Source organism: Silurus meridionalis, chromosome 20 (genome assembly GCF_014805685.1).
Source record: "Silurus meridionalis isolate SWU-2019-XX chromosome 20, ASM1480568v1, whole genome shotgun sequence".
NCBI lineage: Eukaryota > Metazoa > Chordata > Actinopteri > Siluriformes > Siluridae > Silurus > Silurus meridionalis.
Window position 1 is genome coordinate 3,675,622 of NC_060903.1, and position 27,088 is coordinate 3,702,709.

At 34.3% G+C, this 27,088-nt stretch overlaps 4 protein-coding genes across 7 annotated transcripts; 1 reads left to right on the forward strand and 3 right to left on the reverse strand.

Moving 5' to 3' along the window:
• Positions 1 to 575: 575 nt before the first annotated feature.
• On the reverse strand, positions 576 to 22,679 carry LOC124403286 (polymeric immunoglobulin receptor-like). Of its 4 annotated transcripts, none has more exons than XR_006928872.1 (9): positions 22,591 to 22,679; positions 22,088 to 22,417; positions 21,682 to 21,990; positions 21,289 to 21,337; positions 20,918 to 20,940; positions 12,413 to 12,449; positions 12,143 to 12,165; positions 10,654 to 12,065; positions 576 to 721 (listed from the first exon to the last, which is right to left on the reverse strand). XR_006928872.1 is itself a non-coding variant. In XM_046876960.1 (9 exons), the coding sequence occupies exons 1-8, from the start codon at positions 22,625 to 22,627 to the stop codon at positions 12,022 to 12,024; spliced, it is 852 nt and encodes a 283-aa protein (XP_046732916.1). In that variant the 5' UTR covers positions 22,628 to 22,679; the 3' UTR covers positions 10,295 to 10,592; positions 11,997 to 12,021. The 4 variants fall into 4 exon arrangements, 2 of the variants coding, with proteins under 2 accessions (XP_046732916.1, XP_046732915.1); XM_046876960.1 differs by lacking the exon at positions 576 to 721 and adding an exon at positions 10,295 to 10,592 and having other exon boundaries at positions 11,997 to 12,065; XM_046876959.1 differs by lacking the exon at positions 576 to 721 and having other exon boundaries at positions 10,295 to 12,065.
• On the reverse strand, positions 5,061 to 9,913 carry LOC124403378 (polymeric immunoglobulin receptor-like). Its single transcript, XM_046877097.1, has 6 exons — positions 9,899 to 9,913; positions 9,172 to 9,523; positions 8,767 to 9,075; positions 7,836 to 7,875; positions 5,444 to 5,501; positions 5,061 to 5,117 (listed from the first exon to the last, which is right to left on the reverse strand). Exons 1-6 carry the CDS (start codon positions 9,911 to 9,913, stop codon positions 5,061 to 5,063), a joined length of 831 nt encoding a protein of 276 aa, XP_046733053.1.
• On the reverse strand, positions 13,403 to 14,444 carry LOC124403287 (polymeric immunoglobulin receptor-like). The gene is made up of 3 exons (XM_046876961.1): positions 14,319 to 14,444; positions 13,812 to 14,141; positions 13,403 to 13,715 (listed from the first exon to the last, which is right to left on the reverse strand). The coding sequence occupies exons 1-3, from the start codon at positions 14,353 to 14,355 to the stop codon at positions 13,408 to 13,410; spliced, it is 675 nt and encodes a 224-aa protein (XP_046732917.1). The 5' UTR covers positions 14,356 to 14,444; the 3' UTR covers positions 13,403 to 13,407.
• Positions 22,680 to 25,162: 2,483 nt separating the features above from the next.
• Positions 25,163 to 26,488, forward strand: LOC124403379 (CMRF35-like molecule 6). The gene is made up of 4 exons (XM_046877098.1): positions 25,163 to 25,253; positions 25,797 to 26,126; positions 26,218 to 26,358; positions 26,436 to 26,488. Exons 1-4 carry the CDS (start codon positions 25,163 to 25,165, stop codon positions 26,486 to 26,488), a joined length of 615 nt encoding a protein of 204 aa, XP_046733054.1.
• Positions 26,489 to 27,088: the final 600 nt, after the last annotated feature.

Here is a 27,088-nt window from a genome sequence, read left to right on the forward strand (position 1 = left end):
GCGCTAATGTAAAAATATAATAAATAATGTCCCATTCAACTTGGACAATTCTCTCTATTAACCACTAGAGGGCAATTTGCCCTGTTCTTGTCTGCAACACATCATGTGTTTGGGCCCAACAGGAAAATCCTATTCAGGGTATTTTATGTTTATAACAGTTTTAAAACAACCCCCTGATGTGTTTTTAATGCTTTCTTAACTGTACTTATTGCCACAAAATGTCGTTTTACATCTGTTTTCTCACATATATAGACATTTGGTAAGTCAGAGAAGCTGAAACATGTAGGAGACTAACACAAGTTTTATTATAGTTAACAACACAAAATAATATTTATTCAACTTCATTCAACATTAACACATGGTTTAGAAAAGGAACGCTCTTTTGCTTTATGACAGAGAATCACCACTGACAGAGAAAGTAAATTATGTACTAGATAGATACTGTGCTCAATCAGATACAATATACAGGAATAACACGTTTTTTTTATAATTAAGTAAATTAAATGTGTCAGCTTCTTAAATTCTCAGTTCCACCAAGATCACATTCTTCAATGTTCTGCAATGCAAAACTGCTCTGAACCTCTGAAAAATAAAAACACCAGGGATCAGTCACAGTGTAAATTACATTAGCATGTGCTAAAACTTTCATTCACTTCATGACACTATGCAGTTTTCCTATCAGAAAGAGCTCCACATACACGTTGTGTAGGATGTTTAGAACCTTAATTATGCAGTAAACTCTTTACAAACTGTCCACAATTTAATTTATACTTATTTCTTAATGTTACTAAGTTTATGTTAAGAATCTAATGTATTTTTGTCAAGGCTGATATAAAAGCAGACTGTAGCAGATTCAGTGCTGGCAGTGAGGAGGGCAGCAATGTAGCAAGGGTCCTTCATAGGCTACACATGTAAGGTTATGATCATGATTACAAAGAGAAAACATTGCTATCAGTGCTGTGTAAAAAAAAAAAACAACAACTAATATTTACAAGGAAACTCAAAAGACCTCACTTGTGTGAAAGAAAGAAAATTCTCACTTCTGCAGTACATTTCATGTATCATAGACAACAGGAAGCAGTTTGATTTTAATTTAAAGCTTGAAGTAATTATGTTGATGGAATAATTTATTTGTATAGGGTGCAGGTGCTTCACAATGCAAGTTCTAAAAGTACTTTTATGTAATAGAACCAGTGTAAATCACAGTGAACCATGGACTAAAACACCGACACCAGAGTAAATGTAGATTGCTACGTTAAATTTCTGGTGAACATTATTATAAAATAGGAGATTAGTAGTAAATGTCTCTTTCCTGTAGATATGCTACTCGTTAATTTCATGTGTGTTTATATTACCATGTCTGACATGAGAAAGTTTTACTAGCAAGTAATTACATTGTGTGTTAAACTTAAATACCAAAGTGTTTTGAAACATGCTAAATAGATGGTTACACATTCGTGCATGTGCTGAAATCATGCAATCATGGCTCAGGCTGTAACGTGGCTTTTGTGGGCAGCCACATCAGCCTTGGCCACAAATGTTTCTTTTGAGGGCACCCCACATCAGCATTGGACTGTAACGTGGCTTTTGAGGGCCACCCAGGCACATCATCACTGATGCTCCTCAGGCTGTACCTCTTGCAGACTCTCAAAATCAATCTTGCACTGCTTTTAAAAAATCCCCCTGGTTGAAAAGCTCCATCATACTGAGCTGGGGATAGTAAAAACATCCACTGCGGGAAACTGACAGTGTCCAATTTGGAATAAAAATCATCTTGTTCTTACCCACTGCATCCATGCTATTGGTGAAGTAATTTGTCACGTATTTTTGTGTGCTGAAAACATGGAACAATTACGCAAAACAGCTGTGAAACATGCACAAGAGATGTAACATGAGGAGCAGTAAAATAAAATATGTAAATAAAACGTGGAGACAGGATGAGAACAAAAATAATACACACGGACCAGACCAAAATAAAAGCACATGGAACATAAAAACGGAAGTGAGGAAACCTTAGAAATGTGATTGGGACACGCTTTCATCTGTGTCAGAGATCCCATAAGAATTTTCATAATGTGAGCACCACAATTACCATCCTATAAAGTGCTAAGAACACCACCATAGTGGGAGTGTTCAACATGTTTTCAATAGATAAAAATTGTGTTTTTGCACTCACGTGGTTTCATCACTGCTAGAAACTGCAACCCCTGATGCTGCTGTAGGTTAGAAATAATTGAAAATTAGAAACATGTGTGAAAAGCAGCAGCTGCAATTATTTTCATGAATATGTGCATTTGATGCTACCTGAATTGTACATTGAGGCAGATCTGTTTAAAATATAAAGAAAAAAGTCAGAAAGCTTCAATACCAAAAATGTTTGTTTCATATATATATATATATATATATATATATATATATATATATATATATATATATATATATATATATATTTAAGTTCATGTTAATCACTTTCCCCTGGTTGTATAATTTTATGAATAAACATGTGTACAGGTGTTCCTAATAAAGTGGTCAGTCAGCACTGTATTGTATTGTGTAATTGTATTGTCTCATGTACAAATCAAAAGCTTTAATAACAGGGTGATGCACATTGATCGCACATTCTTCTTTGAATACATCAATAAATATAGAAAATCGGTAAACAACATGTTTAAATTAAATAGATCTTACGTGTGTGTAGTGACTTGGTGAGTGATTGTAGTCACTGCTGTAGTCACAACTAAGAGAAAGAAAAATAACCAGTGTTCCAGTTTTATCTCATCATTAGTTAAAGTAGGGATCAGTGTTTGTGATGATACCTGGAGGTGGATCACGGACACTGATGTGAACAGGAACCTCCAGATCTCCTGCACTGCACCAGTACCAGCCACCATCACTCTTCTTCAGTCCACTCATCTGCACACTGAATGACGAAGTATTTCTTATGATGTAAATATTTCCTATCATAAGGACATGGGATGGTAACAGATGCTCCAGTTTGAAGACTTAACCGTCTGTATGCTGACTGAGAAATGACAACATCTGCAATCAGAACAGAAAAACACTACTGTTACTCAGTGACAATAAACTATTTAATAATATTGATATTGAAAGATATTACTGATCCTGATACATTACTTGACATATACTGTAAATGGTTAAATCTCTATATAAATGTAAAATAGAAAATAAGAGTGCATGAGAAATGTACTTACTTGATATGAACAGAATAAAAATAAAAACGCAGCTCATGTTAGAATTATTGTAATGAAAAATCGTGAGGTTGTCTTGCCTTTCTCTTCTGTAGACACTCAAGAAGTTCCTCTTTCTGTTTCCTACCCATACTATATAATCTAAAACCATATCATGCAAAAATAGCGAATTTGTGTTTTATTAATTTCAGTGGAGTAAAAAAAGAGAAGCTGATGAAGGAAGCTGCTTTAACAGGAACAGGCATCAGTCCACGCCTTGACATGTGGTACACAAATTACAGCTTATTTATTTATTTATTTATTTATTCATTCATTTAGTTATTCTATTGCTTTTCTAACCTGAAGTTTGCACCACACTGTCAGAGCTATAAATACATTCATATGGTCACTGCAATTTTATACTATTTACAAATAACTTGACAACTTTTGCTTTGAGAATGTTGATGGAGAAGTATAGAGAAGGACAGAAGAAGCTGCATTGTGTTGTTATAAATCTAGAGAAAGCGTACGACAGGGTGCAGAGAGGAGTTATGGTATTGTATGAGGAAGTCTAGTGTGGCAGAAAAGTATGTGAGGGTGGTGCAGGACCGTGTATGAGGACAGTGTGACAACAGTGAAGTGTGCAATAGGAATGACAGACTGGTTTAAGGTGAAGGTTGAACTGCATCTAGGATCGGCTCTGAGCCCTTTACTGTTTGCAGTGGTGATAGACAGGTTGATGGACGAGGTCAGACAGGAGTCTCCATGGACTATGATGTTTGCGGATTCTATTGTGATTTGTGGTGAGAGTAGGGAACAGGTGGAGAAGAGCCTGGAAAAGTGGAAGTACACGCTGGAGAGAGGGTAATGAAAGTCAGTAGGAGTAAGAGAGAGTTAATGTGTGTGAATGAGAGGAGGGCAGCGGAGTGGTGCGGTTGCAGGGAGAAGAGGTGGAGAAGGTGGAGGAGTTCAGGTACCTGGGGTCAACAGTGCAAAGTAATGGGAGTGTGTTAGAAGTGAAGAAAAGTGTGATAGCAGGAGTGATTTGCGAAAGAAGAAAAAGAAGTCAAAGGAAATATGTAAGATCATAACATACATGTTTATTGTAATCAACAATGTCAGTGACATTTTCCTTCATTCAATGTTAATATATTATTAAGAACATTAAAAGCACAGATGCTGTTTCACTCAGAATCTGCACTGATCTAGAGATTCAGATGTATTAGTCTGAGATAGATAGATAGATAGATAGATAGATAGATAGATAGATAGATAGATAGATAGATAGATAGATAGATAGATAGATAGATAGATAGATAGATAGATAGATAGATGGGTTAGGGTTAGGGTTAGGGATGAATCAACATTGTGCTGTAATCATCATTGACCATAATACAAAATATAAAAAAAACAAACATAATAAAGTAAAAAAAGTTACATAAGAAAAGAATGTGTCCATAAACGTAATATTTCTGGTAATTAGTACTTAAAAACAATAATTTGTAATACACACTGCTAATGCACACACACAAACACAATCACAATACAAAATAATAAACTATTATTATAAGTAAAATATTAAATGGGGGACAAAAAAGGCAGAATTCTTCATTAATATTCATTATACATAATTAATTCCAATCCTTGCATTTATACACAAATGTGATTAATATATAGGAACACAGATAAGCTAGATGGTGGAATTGTTATTACCCACAGCACCACACACAGTTTCTTTCCAGCCAATCAGTACATCAGTCTCTAAAAGGAATAAATACATTAGCTGTGTGAAAGGACTGTAATTTTACTCTTCATTCTGTATTTGAGTGGGTTACAGTTATATACATAAATTATTTATCTATCACACACCTTTTACTGCCAAACTGTGTTGCAGTAGATGTCTTCACCTTCAACAACATCTGGAGACACCTAGAACAGGATATGAATAAAGACTTAATATTAAACATAGTTCCTGGAAGATTAATGAGGAAAGTGTTCATGATAGATTTAGATTTAGAGCTGGAATTCTACTGGAATCAACTTCATTTAAAATAATAATATATAAATTAATATAATTTCATAATTTACTCAAAGGTTTATTTCTGGATGTAGTTTTTACAGAGCTGTAGGTCTGTTCATTGTTATCTTTTAAAGCTAAAGACTGGATGTGAGAAAATGCTTTAGTAAATATTCACTAATAATTAATACATGTTTGTTATTGTTATTATGATTATTATTAATAATAATAATAATAAAATTAATAATAATAATAATAATAATAATAATAATAATAATAATAATAATAATAATTTACTAATTAATGTTCAGTTGGACCATTGAATTGCTGTGTTACCTTTATCTTTTTCACAGTGCTGTATATAACGTGCTCTTCAGCTGAAAAATGGGCTGTTTCACACACACACACACACACACACACACACACACACACACACACACACACACACACACACACACACAAACCACATTACTGTTTAATGTTTACATATTACTATTTATGCAATATGTAACTGTAATCCTAACCTGCGTAACCAAAATAAGATTTTTATTAAATAGAAACTGCAGTTGTAAAAAAATTCAATATTATAATACACAAACAACTGTGCTACTTGCTTTACAATAAGCCAAACCTGCTCCAAGTTCCTTTCATTTGGTGCCTTTTTTCTTGACTTAACAACTGAGCTGTATGTTTCCTCACACACTGCCTGAAAAACAAAATCATGAAGATATGAGATGAGAAATTGTAATGATGATGATGAGGATGCTGATGGTGATGATGACAGGTCATTAAAAATGATAAAAGTTCTTAAAGACACTAAAATAATACGTTAACAGGATTTTGGACTACATCACTGAAGTACTAACTGCATGAACAGGGGTGTCGCTGCTCCTCTCTGTGGTCTGGATTTGATCCTTTGATTCTGGAAATAAGGATAAAAACGTATGTATTTAAAAATGTATGTTAATTACTCCTAGTCAAAATCAGCTTAGATCAGTCAAATCAGTTCATTTACATTATAATAATAATAATAATTAAATAAAACATAATAATAATAATTAGAGTTACTATAATGTTCTCTACAGGCTTCACAAAATACATGGTAACATACACTGACTGTAAACTCTAGACATTAGAACACCAACTAACATGATCCTACTGCTGCAAACGCAACAAAATAAAACACAAAACAAATAAAACCCCAGGAACACGTACTGCATGTTTTTCTTTTTAGGCAGATGCTGATGACCAGGATCACCAGTACCAAAAGAAAGGCCACCAGAGAACCATAGATCAGAGCCTCCACCATCTTACTATAGACAAACAATGATTAGCACACACTGGCTGGGGGGGGCGGGGGGGGTTAAATATATATATAAAGTGGAACCCCGATACTCGCAACCTTGACACTCACAGCCTCGATCGTTCATAACTTTTCATTTGGAACTGGACTAATAATAACTCAGAATAAATCTGATAGCTCGAACGTTTGGAGTAACATTTCAAAACAGAGTTTTAGTAATAAATTACATAAAACATAGCTATTTTATTATTGTATTATTCATTTGAAGTAGAAAATAAAACATTTATGACAAGTAATTCACAATTTTTGTTGAGTTTAAAGTACAGTACATGTACAATTCCCCTTGAAAAATAAACCATCAAAGGGAGAGAGTCAAAACCTCGCGATTTTTTGTTATATATGGTCATAGAAAGTAACCCCCATGAGTATCAAGATCGCACTGTATATATATATATATACATACGTATATATATATATATATATATATATATATATATATATATATATATATAAAAATACATTTAACGTGTCAGTGACTCTTGGGAAATACAGGTAAGCCTTTGCTCTTAATATTTAAGCACACTTTCCCAAAGTTATAACTATGAATGAACTATAAATTTGATTTAACTTTGTCTAAATAACGGCTCTACAGCATTGGCAACACTGCTCTTAATTTTTTCAGAATGTTTTCAGACACTCACGTGTGTTTTTGGCTGCTAGAATCTGCAGTTTTAGTTGCTGCTGTTGATGAGAAATAATTTAAATCAGAAACGTGTTTAGAGGAAGAGTTGCACTGCATTTTCTCAGAAATGTACAATTTATATTACCTGCATTTGGCTTCGAGACAGAACTGTTTAAAACATAAAAGATAAAGTCAGAAAGTCAGAGCTTGACTACTTAAAATATTTGACTTTATACATATATTTAGGATCCTGGTGATTCCGATCTCTTGTCATTTTCTGATTCCCAGTAAATGTGTTCACTTTTTATTAAAGGAGACAAAATAACTAGCAAGATGTTATCTCATGTACATGAACATTCTTATCAGTGCCCTGTTTAGTGAAATGGGGAAATAACTGAGACACAACATTTGTCTCGAGGCCTCAGTGTTTTTCCTTTCATAGGGGTCTCCCTTGGACCCCTAATAATAATGGAGAATAATGCCATCATCCAGCCCATGTGTATGTGTGCATGTGTAAAGTATGGATACATTTCTGAGTGAATATTGTAATGAATTTACAGACCTACAGAAGCTCTTCTGCCAATGTATCATGTGTAATAGTTGCATGTTCACTTACTGTGAAAGATTAGGTGTGTTTACACTCACATGGTTTCATCGCTGCTAAACACCGCAGTGTCAGATGCTGCTAGATGTGAGAACATTTTCAAAAATGAGAAGCGTTTTGAGAACAACAGTTTCCTAAGTATGTACATCTGATTCTACCTGAATTGTGCTTCGAGACAGATCTGTTCAAAACATAAAAGAAAGTAAAGCCTCATTACTTACAGTGTTTTCCTTCATACATATTCATAAGATTATGGTGATTACAATCCCTTTATTTATCTGTGTAATTGCAGTAATAAACAGGTGAACAGGTTTTTCTTATAAAAAAGTGATCTGAATAAATTAATAAATATAGAAAATCTGTAAAACAGCAGAGCATCTCATTGTCTAAAGAGTTCAACATGTTCTTCAATAAGTGTTTTGCACTCACGTGGTTTCATCACTGCTGGAAACTGCAGTTTGAGATGCTGTGATGGGTGAGAAATGATTTAAAATTAGAAACGTGTTAAGAAGAACAGTTAAGAAGAACAGTTAAGAAGAACAGCACTACTAAGACATGTTCATCTGATTCTACCTGAATTGTGCTTCGAGACAGATCTGTTCAACACATGAAAGAAAAGGTCAGAATGTACAGCTGAAACAAATATCTAGTGTGATTTTTATCTGATTATCGGCCTACAGAGAGGTGGTGTTTCATCAACAACCTCACCATCAATGCCATGAAGAATATCTATCTATCTATCTATCTATCTATCTATCTATCTATCTATCTATCTATCTATCTATCTATCTATCTATCTATCTATCTATCTATCTGTCTGTCTGTCTGTCTGTCTGTCGGTCTATCTATCTATCTATCTATCTATCTATCTATCTATCTATCTATCTATCTATCTATCTATCTATCTATCTATCTATCTATCTATCTATCTATCATTAGTTAAAGTAGGGATCAGTGTGTGTGTGATGATACCTGGAGGTGGATCACGGACACTGATGTGAAAAGGAACTTCCAGATCTCCTGCACTGCACCAGTACCAGCCAACAAAAGTCTTCTTCAGTCCATTTATCTGTACATTTAATGAACTTTTCCCATCATCACTGATGATTATTGCTGAATTCTGGGATGTGTCAGGCCTCGTCACTGAGTTGCAGTGTCTGTCTCTGAATCTGCACCACTTCTTCTGTGTTTTCTGATACGCAGCGCTGTAGAGACACTGAACTGTGACGCTGCCTCCTTCATCACCACTCACACTGCTCTCCCTCACAGACAGATCAGGATCTGAACAAAAATTATAGTCAGTTATGTATTATTAATCTTTATCAACATAAGAACACTGCTTAATTCAGTAAGTATTTGCTGATTGTAACTTAATACCTGCTTTCACTGTGATATAAAGGTATTCTGTAACATCATGTGCAGGTCCTTCTATCTCTACAGCACACCAGTATGATCCAGTGTTTCCTGTCTGAAGATCTTTCATAGTCACAGTAAAGAGACTCTCAGCTGGATTATCAGTCACTGTCACTTTCCCCTGTGTATCGTTGGCATACGCCTGAATTGTGCAGGAAGTGTAGAGTGAATTATAATGATAGCACCAGTATTTCTTATGATGTAAATATTTCCTATCATAAGGACATGGGATGGTAACAGATGCTCCAGTTTGTAGACTTAACTGTCTGTCTGCTGACTGAGAAATGACAACATCTGCAATCAGAACAGAAAAACACTACTGTTACTCAGTGACAATTACATATTTAATAATATATCACTGATCCATGATACATTACTTCAGAACTTTATGCGTTTGATATATCAGTAGTTTATTCTGTATATAAATCTACAATAGGATAGAAGAGTGCATGAGAAATGTACTTACCTGAGATGATCAGAATAAAAATGATAAAGCAGTTCATGTTAGAATTGTTCTGAGGTTGAAAAATTTGTAGAAGTTATTTTGCGTCCTGCTTCTCTGTGAACTTGTTACTGTGTCGGTAGAAGCTCAAGCAGTTCCTCTTCCTGCAACCCACACTATATGGTCTAAAACTACTGCGTGATATCAGTTACTGAAATGTGTTTACAGTGTTAATGTAAATGTGTTTACAGTGTCGGAACGCATCATAGAGTTGTCACTCTTCTCGACTTACGACCTGATTGACTTACGACCGTTTTTTTGGTCCCTGTCTACTCCGTAATTTAGGGTCTACCTGTATATACGAATCTAAAAATATAATAAATAATTTCCCATTCAACTTAGACAATATTCTCTATTACCACTAGAGGGCAATGTGCCCTGTTCTTGTCCGCACCACTTGCTGTGTTTGGGCCCAACAAAAAAATCATATTCAGAGTATTTTATGTTTATAAAAGTTTTATAACAGTTCCTTAACTGTACTTATTAGCACAAACTGTTGTTTTACATCTGTTTTCTCACATATATATACATTTGGTAAGTCAGAGAAGCTGAAACATGTAGGAGACTAACAAGTTTTAATATAGTTAACACAAAATAATATTTATTTAACTTCATTCAACATTAACACATGGTTTAGAAAAGGAACGCTCTTCTGTTTTATGACAGAGAATCACCACTGACAGAGAAAATAAATAATGTGCTTGATAGATAGGAATACTGTGCTCTATCAGATACAATATACAGGAATAACACACATTATCATGTTGTTGTTTTTGTTTTGGTTTTTTTTATTAAGAAATTTTAAGGTGTCAGCTTCTTAAATTCTCAGTGCCACCAAGATCACATCCTTCAATGTTCTGCAATGCAAAACTGCTCTGAATTTCTGAAACATAAACACACCAGGGATCAGTCACAGTGTAAATTCCATTAGCATGTGCTAAAACCTTAATTATGCAGTAAACTCTTTACAAACTGTCCACAATTTAATTTATACTTATTTCTTAATGTTACTAAGTTTATGTTAAGAATCTAATGTATTTTTGTCAAGGCTGATATAAAAGCAGACTGTAGCAGATTCAGTGCTGCAGTGAGGAGGGCAGCAATGTAGCAAGAACCATTCATAGGCTACACATGTAAGGTTATGATCATGATTACAAGGTGAAGACATTGCTATCAGTGCTGTGTAAATAGATAAAATAAATAAATACAAAGAAACAGGAAAGACCTCACTTGTCCTGAAAGAAAGAAAATTCTCATTTCTGTAGTACATTTCATGTAGTCCATTCTCTGTAGGTCAAATGATCACACTGGGCGCAAGTGCGGCGACAGGCTCTCAGGGGACATTTTGCTAGAAGGAGGCCATAGCACTGGTCCCTAGCTTGGTTGGTTTGTGGGACGAGGCCTCCTACTCCAGCATGGCAACAACAGACTTTTCATTTGGAACTGGACTAAAAGTAACTCAGGAAATATCTTATAGCTCGAAAGTTCGGAGTTACATGTTTAGTAGTTTTTAGTAATAAATTACATAAAGAAAATGTTGAAACTATTTTATTATTGTATTATTCATTTAAAGTAGTAAATAAAACATTCATGACAAGTAATTCACCATTTTTGTTGAGTTTACAGTACAGTACATGTACAATTCACCTTGAAAAAGTGTCAAGAGTCAAAATTTTTTCTTTTATATGGTCATAGAACATAACCCCCCGAGTATCGAGGTTGCACTGTGTGTATTTTATATATATATATATATATATATATAGGTGAGAAATAATTTAAATTAGAAACGTGTTTAGAGGAAGAGTTGCACTAGTTTTCTCAGAAATGTACAATTTATATTACTTGTATTTGGCTTCGAGACAGAACTGTTTAAAACATCAAAGATAAAGTCAGAAAGTCAGAGCTTGACTACTTGAAATATTTGACTTTATACATATATTTAAGATCCTGGTGAATCTGATCTCTTGTTCACTTTTATCAAAGGAGACAAAATAACCTGCAAGATGTTATCTCATGTACATAAACATTCTTATCAGTGCCCTGTTTAGTGAAATGGGGAAATAACTGAGACACAACATTTGTCTCGAGGCCTCAGTGTTCTTCTTTTTTTTAGCGGTCTTGCTTGGACCCCTAATAATAATGGAGAATAGTGCCATCATCCAGCCCATGTGTATGTGTGCATGTGTAAAGTATGGATACATTTCTGAGTGAATATTGTAATGAATTTACAGACCTACAGAAGCTCTTCTGCCAAAGTATCATGTATAATAGCTGCATGTTCACTTACTGTGAAAGATTAGGTGTGTTTACACTCACATGGTTTCATCGCTGCTAAACACCGCAGTGTCAGATGCTGCTAGATGTGAGAACATTTTTAAAAATGAGAAGCGTTTTGAGAACAACAGTTTCCTAAGTATGTACATCTGATTCTACCTGAATTGTGCTTCGAGACAGATCTGTTCAAAACAAAAAGAAAGTAAAGCCTCATTACTTACAGTGTTTTCCTTCATACATATTCATAAGATTATGGTGATAACAATCCCTTTATTTATCTGTGTAATTGCAGTAATAAACAGGTGAACAGGTTTTTCTTATAAAAAAGTGATCTGAATAAATTAATAAATATAGAAAATCTGTAAAACAGCAGAGCATCTCATTGTCTAAAGAGTTCAACATGTTCTTTAATAAGTGTTTTGCACTCACGTGGTTTCATCACTGCTGGAAACTGCAGTTTGAGATGCTGTGATGGGTGAGAAATGATTTAAAATTAGAAACGTGTTAAGAAGAACAGTTGAGAAGAACAGTTAAGAAGAACAGCACTACTAAGAAATACACATCTGATTCTACCTGAATTGTGCTTCGAGACAGATCTGTTCAACACATGAAAGAAAAGGTCAGAATGTACAGCCTGAACAATTATAATGATTTTCATCATAAATATGCATAAAATCTCAGTGATTACAATCTTCCTGTCCTTCACCTGATTGTATTAAGAAGCAGGTGATTTTGAGGAGGTGTAGGAGGAATAGATGAGAAAGTCTTTTTTAAAGTGAAAAATTAATATTATAATATAATTCCTTGTGTACTGATTCAAAGATTCACTAACAGGGTGTTGCACATTGAGCACACATTCTTCTTTATATAAATGAATAAACATAAAAAATCTGTAAATATGCAGAGGAAAACAGAATGTAAATAAAATGGATACTTACGTGTGTGTAGTGACATGGTGAGTGGTTGTAGACACTACTGTAGTCACAACTAAGAGAAAGAAAAATAACTAGTGTGATTTTTATCTGATTAATCAGCCTACAGAGAGGTGGTGTTTCATCAACAACCTCACCCTCAATGCCATGAAGACTAAAGAGCTCATCTATCTATCTATCTATCTATCTATCTATCTATCTATCTATCTATCTATCTATCTATCTATCTATCTATCTATCTATCTATCCATCCATCCATCCATCCATCCATCCATCCATCCATCCATCCATCCATCCATCCATCCATCCATCCATCCATCCATCCATCTATCTATCTATCTATCTATCTATCTATCTATCTATCTATCTATCTATCTATCTATCTATCTATCTATATATATATATATATATATATATATATATATATATATATATATATATATATATATATATATATATATATATATATATATATCTATCTCAGGGTTAGGGTTAGGGTTGATCATGAACACTGATGTGAACAGGAACCTCCAGCTCTCCTGCACTGCACCAGTACCAGCCACCATCACTCTTCTTCAGTCCTCTCATCTGCACACTGAATAAACTTTTCCCATCATCACTGATGTTCACTGCTAAATTATGGGATGTGTCAGGCCTCGTCACTGAGTTGCAGCTTCTGTCTCTAAATCTGCACCACTGCTTCTGTGTGTTCTGATACGCAGCGCTGTAGAGACACTGAACTGTGACGCTGCCTCCTTCATCACCACTCACACTGCTCTCCCTCACAGACAGATCAGGATCTGAACACAAATATATAGTCAGTTATGTATAATTAATCTTACCAACATAAGAACACAATTAAATTCACTAATTATTTGCTGATTGTAACTTAATACCTGCTTTCACTGTGATATAAAGTTGTTCTGTAACATCATGTGTTATTTCTGCTATCTCTACAGCACACCAGTATGATCCAGTGTTTCCTGTCTGGAGATCTTTTATAGTCACAGTAAAGAGACTCTCAGATGGATTATCAGTTACTGTCACTTTCCCCTGTGTATCGTTGGCATACGCCCGAATTGTGCAGTAATTGTATGCTGAAGCAGCATCATAGCACCAGTATTTCTTATGATGTAAATATTTCCTATCATAAGGACATGGGATGGTAACAGATGCTCCAGTTTGAAGACTTAACTTTCTGTATGCTGACTGAGAAATGACAACATCTGCAATCAGAACAGAAAAACAATACTGTTACTTAATGACAATAAACTATTTAATAATATAAGATATTACTGATCCATGATACATTACTTCAGATCTTCATGCGTTTGATATGTCAGTAGTTTATTCTGTATATAAATCAACAATAGGATAGAAGAGTGCATGAGAAATGTACTTACTTGAAATGAACAGAATAAAAATGATAAAGTAGCTCATGTTAGAATTGTTCTGATGTTAAAGAATTGAGATGGTGTCTTGTGTCCTGCTTCTCTGTGAACTTGTTACTGCGTCTGTAGAAACTCAAGCAGTTCCTCTTCCTGCAACCCACACTATATGGTCTAAAACCACAGTGTGTCTTAAGTTAGTGACTGTTTTTTATATTTCCATTCCAGTAAAAAAAGTGTAAAAGACAAAGAAACAAGTTTTTTAGCTGCTATAACTGGAACAAACGTCATTCAATGTCTTCCAATGCAGACTAATGGTATAGACAGTAGAGTTTTTACTAGTTTTATTCAATTCATTTCACTTTAAATGTTTGCACCACACTGTCAGAGCTAGAAATCCATTTTACCTTTTTTTTTTATTTTTATAAATAACGTCTGACTTCATATCATATATATCAAATCTGTGTATGAGAGCTGTATATAGGAAAAACATCACATGTTGCTGTGTAAAGTCCACCCTGGTGAACCACTCTGTAAAAAACACTGTTAAACTCTAAACACTGAAATATGTCTGTATCTTTTAGACATAAATGAAAGGACTGTTTTTACTTATTTAGATGTGCATTTTAAGCATTAGAAATACTTTCTAATTACTGGTAAAATTTTCTTAATGATTTATATTTTTTTATTTATAAATGGGGAAAAAAATATTGCTTAGTAAATTGTTGCCAACTTATAATTCATCCTAATATATCTCATATAAATGTAGTAGTAGTTCTCTCTGAAAACTGAATGCTGAATCAGCACTTTAGCAGCAGTACGTGCACCAATATTACTTAAGTTACGTATATTTCCTATAATAATGATGGGATGGTGACAGATGTTCCAGTTTAAAGACCTAAATCTCTAAATGCTGACTTAGAAGGGTCTCAAAATGTCAAATAACAAATAAGAGCAGCTCTTAGGTTTCTGCAGAGTTTTAAAAAGTCTAAAAATGTTTAAAATGTTAAAATCTAAAGGACTCAGGTCTTAAAAAATCTTAAATTCGCTGTTCTCGGTCTTAATTCATTTTTAATAGGTTTACATTTTCCAAAGGCAATGTAATAATACCTCTAATACTCATTGAAAGGCTCCTGCGGTACTTTAGAATTTAGCTGTATTGTTTTTTTGCTGTTTCCAAGGTGTATTAGTTTTTTCTGTTTTTTTGTTTTTTTGCTAGCTCAAATATAATTTCATCTACATTGCAACTACAAATGAGACCAACATGTAGCAGCCAATCAGCTTTCTGTTTTAGCACAAATCTCTGTTGGATTGTACCACAGATGTAAAATAGATTTAAATTTAGTTTACAGGAAAGTTCAAGTTTAGCGATATTTTATTTTAGGTCTTGGTAAATGCCAGTTGCTAACACTGTATTTGTATGTTTGTGGTGTGATATAGGTCTAAAATTTAATTCATAATTGTCTTAAAAAGGTTTTAAACTTGACTTGGTGAAACTTGTTGCTTCTCTGTGAAGTTGTTATTGTGTCTGCTGAAGTTGAAGTTTTGTCTTCCTGCCAACCTTACAATGTTTTTATACCACAGTATACAGTAATTTAGTGACAGAAAGTAAATTGATCAAATATCTGAATAAAAAACACCATGACAATAACAATATTTAGTAATTGGCAAGATGTGAAAGTGACTTCCTGTGTAATTTACACCCTAAATTTTACTGCCTTCACTTGTTGTAATGTGGTGTGTTTTTATTATCCTATTCTTTATTATAGCAGCAGATCTCTGTAAAAAATTGTGCTATAAGATGAAATATTTCTGTTTGTAGCCCTTTCTTACCTGTACTCATGGTCACAAAATGTTGTTCACACAGACATCATGCAATTTTGTTACACTTGATAAATCACACACTATTCTCGAGTAAAATATTCGGTTAATAATTATCCATTTAACATCGACAATTCTCCACATTAACCACCAGAGGGCACCATCGCTCATATCTCTGTATTTTGCTCCGTTGTTTTCTGTTATCACTTACTGTGTTTGGGCAATACAAAAAAACAATCATATTCAGGTTACTTTACGTTTTAACAGTTCTGTAAAAGTGCACCTGATTGCTGCACTGATCATCCATTTATCTCATCTTTCTCTAAAAAACAAGGAGGTGGAGCTGGAGGTAGCAGAGCTGAAGATGTTGAGGTTTTCGTTGGGAGTGATGAGGATGGACAGGAATAGAAATGAGTTTATTAGAGGGACAGCACATGTAGGACGTTTTGGAGACAAGTTGAGGGAGGCAAGATTGAGATAGTTTGGGCATGTGCAGAGGAGGGACATGGGGTATATCGGTAGGAGAATGCTGAGGATGGAGCCACCAGGGAGGAGGAAAAGAGGAAGACAAAGGAGGAGGTTTATGGATGTGGAGAGAGAAGACATGCAGGTAGCTGGTTTAAAAGAGGCAGATGTAGAGGACAGGGGGGTATGGAGACGGATGATCCTCTGTGGCGACCCCTAATGGGAGCAGCCGAAACAAGACGAAAAAAGACAAAGAAAAACATGTAGAATTATTACATACATGTTTATTGTAATCAACAATCTCAGTGACATTTTCCTTCATTCAATGTTAATATATTATTAAGAACATTAAAGCAGATGATAGATAGATAGATAGATAGATAGATAGATAGATAGATAGATAGATAGATAGATAGATAGATAGATAGATAGATAGATAGATAGATAGAGGTCATAAGTTAAAATTCCAGAACCAGAAAGTTGCACAATCTGAGCCGTTAAACACCATCAACTGTTCAGTTTAAAAATGCAATAATTAAAAGCTCTGTATAAGGGAGAAATTCTATAAATGTAGCCATAATATCTGTATCTTAATGTTGTGGATCATTCACTACACATTTAGTCGATCAGATTACATAACTAAACATTGTGCTGTAATATTGATTTGTGTATCATTGACCATAATACAAAATACTTTATAATACTTTATAAAAAAACAATAATAAAGTAAAAAAAATGTGTCCATAAATATCCATAAATGTTGTAATACACACTACTAATGCACACAGACAGACACAGTCACAATACAAAATATAAACTATTATTATAAGTAAAATATTAAATTGGGACAAAAAAGGCAGAATTCTTCATTAATATTCATTAGACACATTAATTCCAATCCTTGCATTTATACACAAATGTGAGTAATATATAGGAACACAGATAAGCTAGATGGTGGAATTGTTATTACCCACAGCACCACACACAGTTTCTTTCCAGCCAATCAGTACATAAGTCTCTAAAAGGAATAAATACATTAGCTGTGTGAAAGGACTGTAATTTTACTCTTCATTCTGTATTTGAGTGGGTTACAGTTATATACATATATTATTTATCTATCACACACCTTTTACTGCCAAACTGTGTTGCAGTAGATGTCTTCACCTTCAACAACATCTGGAGACACCTAGAACAGGATATGAATAAAGACTTAATATTAAACATAGTTCCTGGAAGATTAATGAGGAAAGTGTTCATGATAGATTTAGATTTAAAGCTGGAATTCTACTGGAATCAACTTCATTTAAAAAAATTTACTTAAAGGTTTATTTCTGGATGTAGTTTTTACAGAGCTGTACGTCTGGTCATTGTTATGTTTTGATGCTGAAGACTGTGGACATAAGAAAATACATTAATAAATCTTCAGTAATAATGAATACATGTTTATTTATATGAATGTATTAAATAATAATAATAATAACAATCATTTGCAAATCAATGTTGAATTGGACTATTGAATTGCTGTGTTACCTTTATCTTTTTCACAGTGCTGTATATAACGTGCTCTTCAGCTGAAAAAGTGGGCTGTTTCACACACACACACACACACACACACACACACACACACACACACACACACACACACACACACACACAAACCACATTACTGATATTACTGTTTATGCAATATGTAACTGTAATCCTAACCTGCATAACCAAAATAAGATTTTTGGCTTTTTATTAAATAGAAACTGCAGTTGTAAAAAAAAATTCAACATTACAATATTATAATACACAAATAACTGTGCTACCTGCTTTACAATAAGCCAAACCTGCTCCAAGTTCCTTTCATTTGGTGCCTTTTTTCTTGACTTAACAACTGAGCTGTATGTTTCCTCACACACTGCCTGAAAAACAAAATCATGAAGATATGAGATGAGAAATTGTAATAATGATGATGAGGATGCTGATGGTGATGATGACAGGTCATTAAAAATGATTAAAAGTTCTTGAAGACACTGAAATAATACGTTAACAGGATTTTGGACTACATCACTGAAGTACTAACTGCATGAACAGGGGTGTCGCTGCTCCTCTCTCTGGTCTGGATTTGATCCTCTGCTTCTGGAAATAAAGATAATAATGTAGGTTAATCACTCCTAGTCAAAATCAGCTTAGATCAGTCAAATCAGTTCATTTACATAATAATAATAATAATAATAATAATAATAATAATAATAATAATAATAATAATAATAATAATAATAATAATAATAATAATAACCTCTGTGCCACCAGATGGCACCCTCAACCAAAAGTTTAGAGACATTGCATCAGTCGTTACTCTAATGTTCTCTACAGGCTTCACAAAGCACATGATAACATACACTGACTGTAAACTCTAGACATTAGAACATGATCCTACTGCTGCAAATGCAACAAAATAAAAGACAAAACAAATAAAACCCCAGGAACACGTACTGCATTTCTTTCTTATTAGGCAGATGCTGATGACCAGGATCACCAGTACCAAAAAAAAGGCCACCAGAGAACCATAGATCAAGGCCTCCACCATCTTACTATAGACAAACAATGATTAGCACACACTGGCTGAATTTATTACAGTGCAAAATATTCATTCATTCATTCATTCATTCATTTAATCAATAATTCATTCATCAGCAGAAGATAAATGATCCTACTGGCATCAGGTAGCACATTTTTTTGCCTTAAGGGTCACACTGGGCTTTACACTGGGAATTGATGGGGTGGTTAAATATATATACAGTGGAACCTCGATACTCGCAAGCTTGACACTCACAACCTCGATCGTTCATGACTTTTTATTTGGAACTGGACTAATAATAACTTGGGAAAAATCTGATAGCTCGAACGTTTGGAGTAACATTTCAAAACAGAGTTTTAGTAATAAATTACATAAAACATAGCTATTTTATTATTGTATTATTCATTTGAAGTAGTAAATAAAACATTTATGACAAGTAATTCACACATTTTTGTTGAGTTTACAGTACAATACATGTACAATTTAACGTGTCAGTGACTCTTGGGAAATACAGGTAAGCCTGGCTCTTAATATTTAAGCACACTTTCCCAAAGTTATAACTATGAATGAACTATAAATCTGATTTAACTTGGTCTAAATAACGGCTCTACAGCATTGGCAACACTGCTCTTAATATTTTCAGAATGTTTTTAGACACTCACGTGTGTTTTTGGCTGCTAGAATCTGCAGTTTTATTTGCTGCTGTTGATGAGAAATAATCTAAATTAGAAACGTGTTTAGGGGAAGAGTTGCACTAGTTTTCTTAGAAATGTACAATTTATATTACCTGCATTTGGCTTCGAGACAGAACTGTTTAAAACATAAAAGATAAAGTCAGAAAGTCAGAGCTTGACTACTTAAAATATTTGACTTTATACATATATTTAAGATCCTGATGAATCCGATCTCTTGTCATTTTCTGATTCTAAGTAAGTGTTTACTCTTATTAAAGGAGACAAAATAACTAGCAAGATGTTATCTCATGTACATGAACATTCTTATCAGTGCCCTGTTTAGTGAAATGGGGAAATAACTGAGACACAACATTTGTCTCGAGGCCTCAGTGTTCTTCTTTTCTTAGGGGTCTCCCTTGGACCCCTAATAATAATGGAGAATAATGCCATCATCCAGCCCATGTGTATGTGTGCATGTGTAAAGTATGGATACATTTCTGAGTGAATATTGTAATGAATTTACAGACCTACAGAAGCTCTTCTGCCAATGTATCATGTATAATACTTGCATGTTCACTAACTGTGAAAGATTAGGTGTGTTTACACTCACATGGTTTCATCGCTGCTAAACACCGCAGTGTCAGATGCTGCTAGATGTGAGAACATTTTCAAAAATGAGAAACGTTTTGAGAACAACAGTTTGTGCTAAGTTTCCTAAATATGTACATCTGATTCTACCTGAATTGTGCTTCGAGACAGATCTGTTCAAAACATAAAAGAAAGTAAAGCCTCATTACTTACAGTGTTTTCCTTCATACATATTCATAAGATTATGGTGATTACACTCCCTTTATTTATTGGTGTAATTGCAGTAATAAACAGGTGAACAGGTTTTTCTTAAAACAGCAGAGCATCTCATTGTCTAAAGAGTTCAACATGTTCTTCAATAAGTGTTTTGCACTCACGTGGTTTCAACACTGCTGGAAACTGCAGTTTGAGGTGCTGTGATGGGTGAGAAATGATTTAAAATTAGAAACATGTGAAGAATAGTTAAGAAGAACATGAATGACGCAAAGAACTGATTCTACCTGAATTGTGCTTCGAGACAGATCTGTTCAACACATGAAAGAAAAGGTCAGAATGTACAGCCTGAACAGTTACAATGATTTTCATCATAAATATGCATAAGATCTTGGTGATTACAATCTTCCTGTCCTTCACCTGATTGCATTAAGAAGCAGGTTATATTAAGGAGGTGTAGGAGGAATAAATGAGAAAGTAAGCTCTTTTTCCGCCATGTAAAATAAATATTGTAATATAATTCCTTGTGTACTGATTCAAAGATTCAGTAACAGGGTGTTGCACATTGAGCACACATTCTTCTTTATCTAAATTAATAAACATAGAAAATCTGTAAATATGCAGAGGAAAACAGAATGTAAATAAAATGGATACTTACGTGTGTGTAGTGACATGGTGAGTGGTTGTAGACACTACTGTAGTCACAACTAAGAGAAAGAAAAATAACTAGTGTGATTTTTATCTGATTAATCAGCCTACAGAGAGGTGGTGTTTCATCAACAACCTCACCCTCAATGCCATGAAGACTAAACAGCTCATCTATCTATCTATCTATCTATCTATCTATCTATCTATCTATCTATCTATCTATCTATCTATCTATCTATCTATCTATCTATCTATCTATCCATCCATCCATCCATCCATCCATCCATCCATCCATCCATCCATCCATCAATCCATCTCTCTCTCTCTCTCTCTCTCTCTCTCTCTCTCTCTCTCTCTCTCTCTCATCATTAGTTAAAGTAGGGATCAGTGTTTGTGATGATACCTGGAGGTGGATCACGGACACTGATGTGAACAGGAACCTCCAGATCTCCTGCACTGCACCAGTACCAGCCATCATCACTCTTCTTCAGTCCACTCATCTGCACACTGAATGAACTTTTCCCATCATCACTGATGATTATTGCTGAATTCTGGGATGTGTCAGGCCTCGTCACTGAGTTGCAGCTTCTGTCTCTAAATTTGCACCACTTCTTCTGTGTTTTCTGATACGCAGCGCTGTAGAGACACTGAACTGTGATGCTGCCTCCTTCATCACCACTCACTCTGCTCTCCCTCACAGACAGATCAGGAGCTGAACACAAATATATAGTCAGTTATGTATAATTGATCTTTACCAACATAAGAACACAATTAACTTCACTAATTATTTGCAGATTGTAACTTAATACCTGCTTTCACTGTGATATAAAGGTATTCTGTAACATCATACGTCGGTCCTGCTATCTCTACAGCACACCAGTAGCCTCCGGTGTTTCCTGTCTGGAGATCTTTCATAGTCACAGTAAAGAGACTCTCAGATGGATTATCAGTTACTGTCACTTTCCCCTGTGTCTCGTTGGCATACGCCTGAATTTTGCAGGAATTGTATGCTGAAACAGCATGAAAGCACCAGTATTTCTTATGATGTAAATATTTCCTATCATAAGGACATGGGATGGTAACAGATGCTCCAGTTTGAAGACTTAACTTTCTGTATGCTGACTGAGAAATGACAACATCTGCAATCAGAACAGAAAAACACTACTGTTACTCAGTGACAAATATTTAATAATATAAGATATTAATGATCCATGATACATTACTTCAGTACTTCATGTGTTTGATATGTCAGTAGTTTATTCTGTATATAAATCTACAATAGGATAGAAGAGTGCATGAGAAATGTACTTACCTGAGATGATCAGAATAAAAATGATAAAGCAGTTCATGTTAGAATTGTTCTGAGGTTGAAAAAATTGTAGAAGTTTTTTGCGTCCTGCTTCTCTGTGAACTTGTTACTGTGTCGGTAGAAGCTCAAGCAGTTCCTCTTCCTGCAACCCACGCTATATGGTCTAAAACTACTGCGTGATATCAGTTACTGAAATGTGTTTACAGTGTTAATGAAAATGTGTTTACAGTGTCGGAACGCATCATAGAGTTGTCACTCTTCTCGACTTACGACCTGATTACTTATGACCGTTTTTTTGTCTCTATCTACGCTGTAATTTAGGGTCTACCTGTATATACGAATCTAAAAATATAATAAATAATGTCCTATTCAACTTGGACAATATTCTCTATTACCACTAGAGGGCAATGTGCCCTGTTCTTGTCCGCACCACTTGCTGTGTTTGGGCCCAACATGAACATCATATTATGTATGATGAGTATTTTATGTTTATAACAGTTTTATAACAGTTTCTTAACTGTACTTATTGTCACAAAAATGTTGTTTTACATCAGTTTTCTCACATATATAGACATTTGGTAAGTCAGAGAAGCTGAAACATGTAGGAGACTAACACAAGTTTTATTATAGTTAACAACACAAAATAATATTTATTTAACTTCGTTCAACATTAACACATGGTTTAGAAAAGGAACGCTCTTTTGCTTTATGACAGAGAATCACCACTGACAGAGAAAGTAAATGATGTGCTTGATAGATAGGAATACTGTGCTCTATCAGATACAATATACAGGATTATTAACACACATTATCTTTTTTTTGTTTTTTTTTGTTTTTATTGTTTTTTTTATTAAGAAATTTTAATGTGTCAGCTTCTTAAATTTTCAGTACCACCAAGATCACATCCTTCAATGTTCTGCAATGCAAAACAGCTCTAAATTTCTGAAACATAAACACACCAGGGATCAGTCACAGTGTAAATTACATTAGCATGTGCTAAAACTTTCATTCACTTTATGACACTATGCAGTTTTCCTATCAGAAAGAGTTCCACATACACGTTGTGTAGGATATTTGTTACTTGTACTTTTCTGGTGCACATTTAAAAATAAAATAAAATAAATAAATAGAAAAAAAAAAAAATATATATATATATATATATATATATATATATATATATATATATATATATATATATATACATGATTTCAGTATTTAATGTCTCTTTTATGTAAATGTGCTACTCATTGATTTCAGGTGTGTTTATATAAGCATGTCTGACATGAGAAATTAGTAATTACTGTCTGTAATTGTAGTGTTTGGTTAGCATGCTAGCAGATTGTCACGTATTTGTGCGAGAGCTGAAAGCATGCAGTAGCATAAAACACTGGGTTAAGGTTAGGTCATGAGAAATCAACAATACGAGGGCAAATCCATGATCGAGAAACATGAAACCGAAAATAAATCCAAAAAATTGGGAAACCATAAGCAAGGCTCGAGGACAAGAGAAAAACTTTTTGTAATTGTCAGAATCCAGAAATTTTTTTTCTCTGTGATTCATGTTTTTCCCCACCAGATGTCGCCATTTTGGTTCTGTGTCCCTCATTAACTCCCATTGTTTCCACCTGAGTCTTCTCAGCTCTATAAGTTCCCCTTTTTGTGTGACTGTCTCTTGTTTGTTTGATGAAGTTTTGTGGTGTCTGTTGGCCCAAACCCAAACTCAAACCCAAACCCAAACCCCAACCCAAAACACCAACCACAGGTATTTCCTCAAGCTGCCTGGCTTAAGTCTTTGTTTTTGTGAGTTTGTTTTTCCGTAGCCTTTTCTCACAAGACTTTATTTTGCCATTTGTCTAAGAAATTGTTTAAGACATTTTTTTTTTAGTTCGCAAAGAGATTTGGATTTTCTCTTTTGAATTGCGGATATTTTTTTATTTTTTTTTTAGCTCTACATTTTGTTGGAGTTTGTGTGTGTGGGGGTGTGGGTGTGGGGGTGTGTGTGTCCAACCACCCACTTTGGCCAGAATCTTCCCCTTACTGTTTTCTCTCTGTTCTGCAGCATCTTCTGTGTTTACCTGCCCAGTGATGTGTTGCAAGCAGTGTTTATGTTTCAGAAATTCAGAGCAGTTTTGCATTGCAGAACATTGAAGGATGTGATCTTGGTGGCACTGAAAATTTAAGAAGCTGACACATTAAAATTTCTTATTTAAAAACAAAAACAAAAACAACAACATGATAATGTGTGTTAATAATCCTGTATATTGTATCTGATAGAGCACAGTATTCCTATCTATCAAGCACATCATTTACTTTCTCTGTCAGTGGTGATTCTCTGTCATAAAGCAAAAGAGCGTTCCTTTTCTAAACCATGTGTTAATGTTGAATGAAGTTAAATAAATATTATTTTGTGTTGTTAACTATAATAAAACTTGTGTTAGTCTCCTACATGTTTTAGCTTCTCTGACTTACTAAATGTTTATATATGTGAGAAAACTGATGTAAAACAACATTTTGTGACAATAAGTACAGTTAAGAAACTGTTATAAAACTGTTATAAACATAAAATACTCTAAATATGATGTTTATGTTGGGCCCAAACACAGCAAGTGGTGCGGACAAGAAGAGGGCACATTGCCCTCTAGTGGCAATAGAGAATATTGTCCAAGGTGAATGAGACATTATATATTATATTTTTAGATTAGTATATACAGGTAGACCCTAAATTACGGAGTAGATAGGGACCAAAAAAAAAGTCGTAAGTCGATCAGGTCGTAAGTCGAGAAGAGTGACAACTCTATGATGCGTTCCGACACTGTAAACACATTTACATTAACACTGTAAACACATTTCACTAACTGATATCACACAGTAGTTTTAGACCATATAGTGTGGGTTGCAGGAAGAGGAACTGCTTGAGCTTCTACCAACACAGTAACAAGTTCACAGAGAAGCAGGACGCAAAAAAACTTCTACAATTTTTTAACATCAGAACAATTCTAACATGAACTGCTTTATCATTTTTATTCTGTTCATCTCAAGTAAGTACATTTCTCATGCACTTTTCTATCCTATTGTAGATTTATATACAGAATAAACTACTGATATATCAAACGCATATAGTATCATGTATCATGGATCATTAATATCTTATATGATTAAATAGTTTATTGTCATTGAGTAACAGTAGTGTTTTTCTGTTCTGATTGCAGATGTTGTCATTTCTCAGTCAGCATACAGAAAGTTAAGTCTTCAAACTGGAGCATCTGTTACCATCCCATGTCTTTATGATAGGAAATATTTACATCATAAGAAATACTGGTGCTATCATGCTGTTTCATCATACAATTCCTGCAAAATTCAGGCGTATGCCAACGATACACAGGGGAAAGTAACAGTAACTGATAATCCATCTGAGAGTCTCTTTACTGTGACTATGAAAGATCTCCAGACAGGAAACACTGGAGGTTACTGGTGTGTTGAAGAGATAGCAGGACCGACGTATGATGTTTCAGAATACCTTTATATCACAGTGAAAGCAGGTATTAAGTTACAATCTGCAAATAATTAGTAAATTAAACAGTGTTCTTATGTTGGTAAAGATCAATAATACATAACTGACTATATATTCAGCAATAATCATCAGTGATGATGGGAAAAGGTCATTCAGTGTACAGATGAGTGGACTGAAGAAGAGTGATGGTGGCTGGTACTGGTGCAGTGCAGGAGATCTGGAGGTTCCTGTTCACATCAGTGTCCATGATCCACCTCCAGGTATCATCACACACACTGATCCCTACTTTAACTAATGATGAGATAAAACTCACACTATTTTATTTATTTTTCCTTAGTTGTGACTACAGCAGTAACTACAACCACTAATGATGTCACTACGTACACGTAAGCTCTATTTTATACACATGCTGTTTTGCTCTGTAGATTTACAGATTTGTTATATTTATTCATTTATTTAAAGAAGAATGTGTGGTCAATGTGCTTTTGATCAGTACATGAGATATCTTGCTAGTTTTCCTTTCTCATATCATAAGAACTTACTGACCACTTTAATTGGAACTCCCATACACTTGTTTACACAATCAGGTAAACTACAAGGGATTGTAATCAACATAATCTCATGTATATGTTAGAAAAAAAAACATTGTAAACAGTCAAGCATTACTTTCTGACATTTTTTTTTATTATAAACAGATCTGTCTCAAATCACAATTCAGGTAACATTAGATATTTATATCTTACATAATTAGTGCAACTGTTCCTCTTAACACTGTTCTTATTATAACTATTTCTCACTTAAGCAGCATCTGAGACTACAGTTGTTAGCAGTGATGAAACCATGTAAGTGTCTAAAGAACATTCTGATCACATTTAAGCTGTGTGCTGCCAAAGCTTTTCATCATCATCTGATCAGCTTTGGTTTTCAATTTTAAGTTATTTTGGCACTGCATTCCTGTGATTGCTTAGGCCTCAATTGATTGACTGTGGT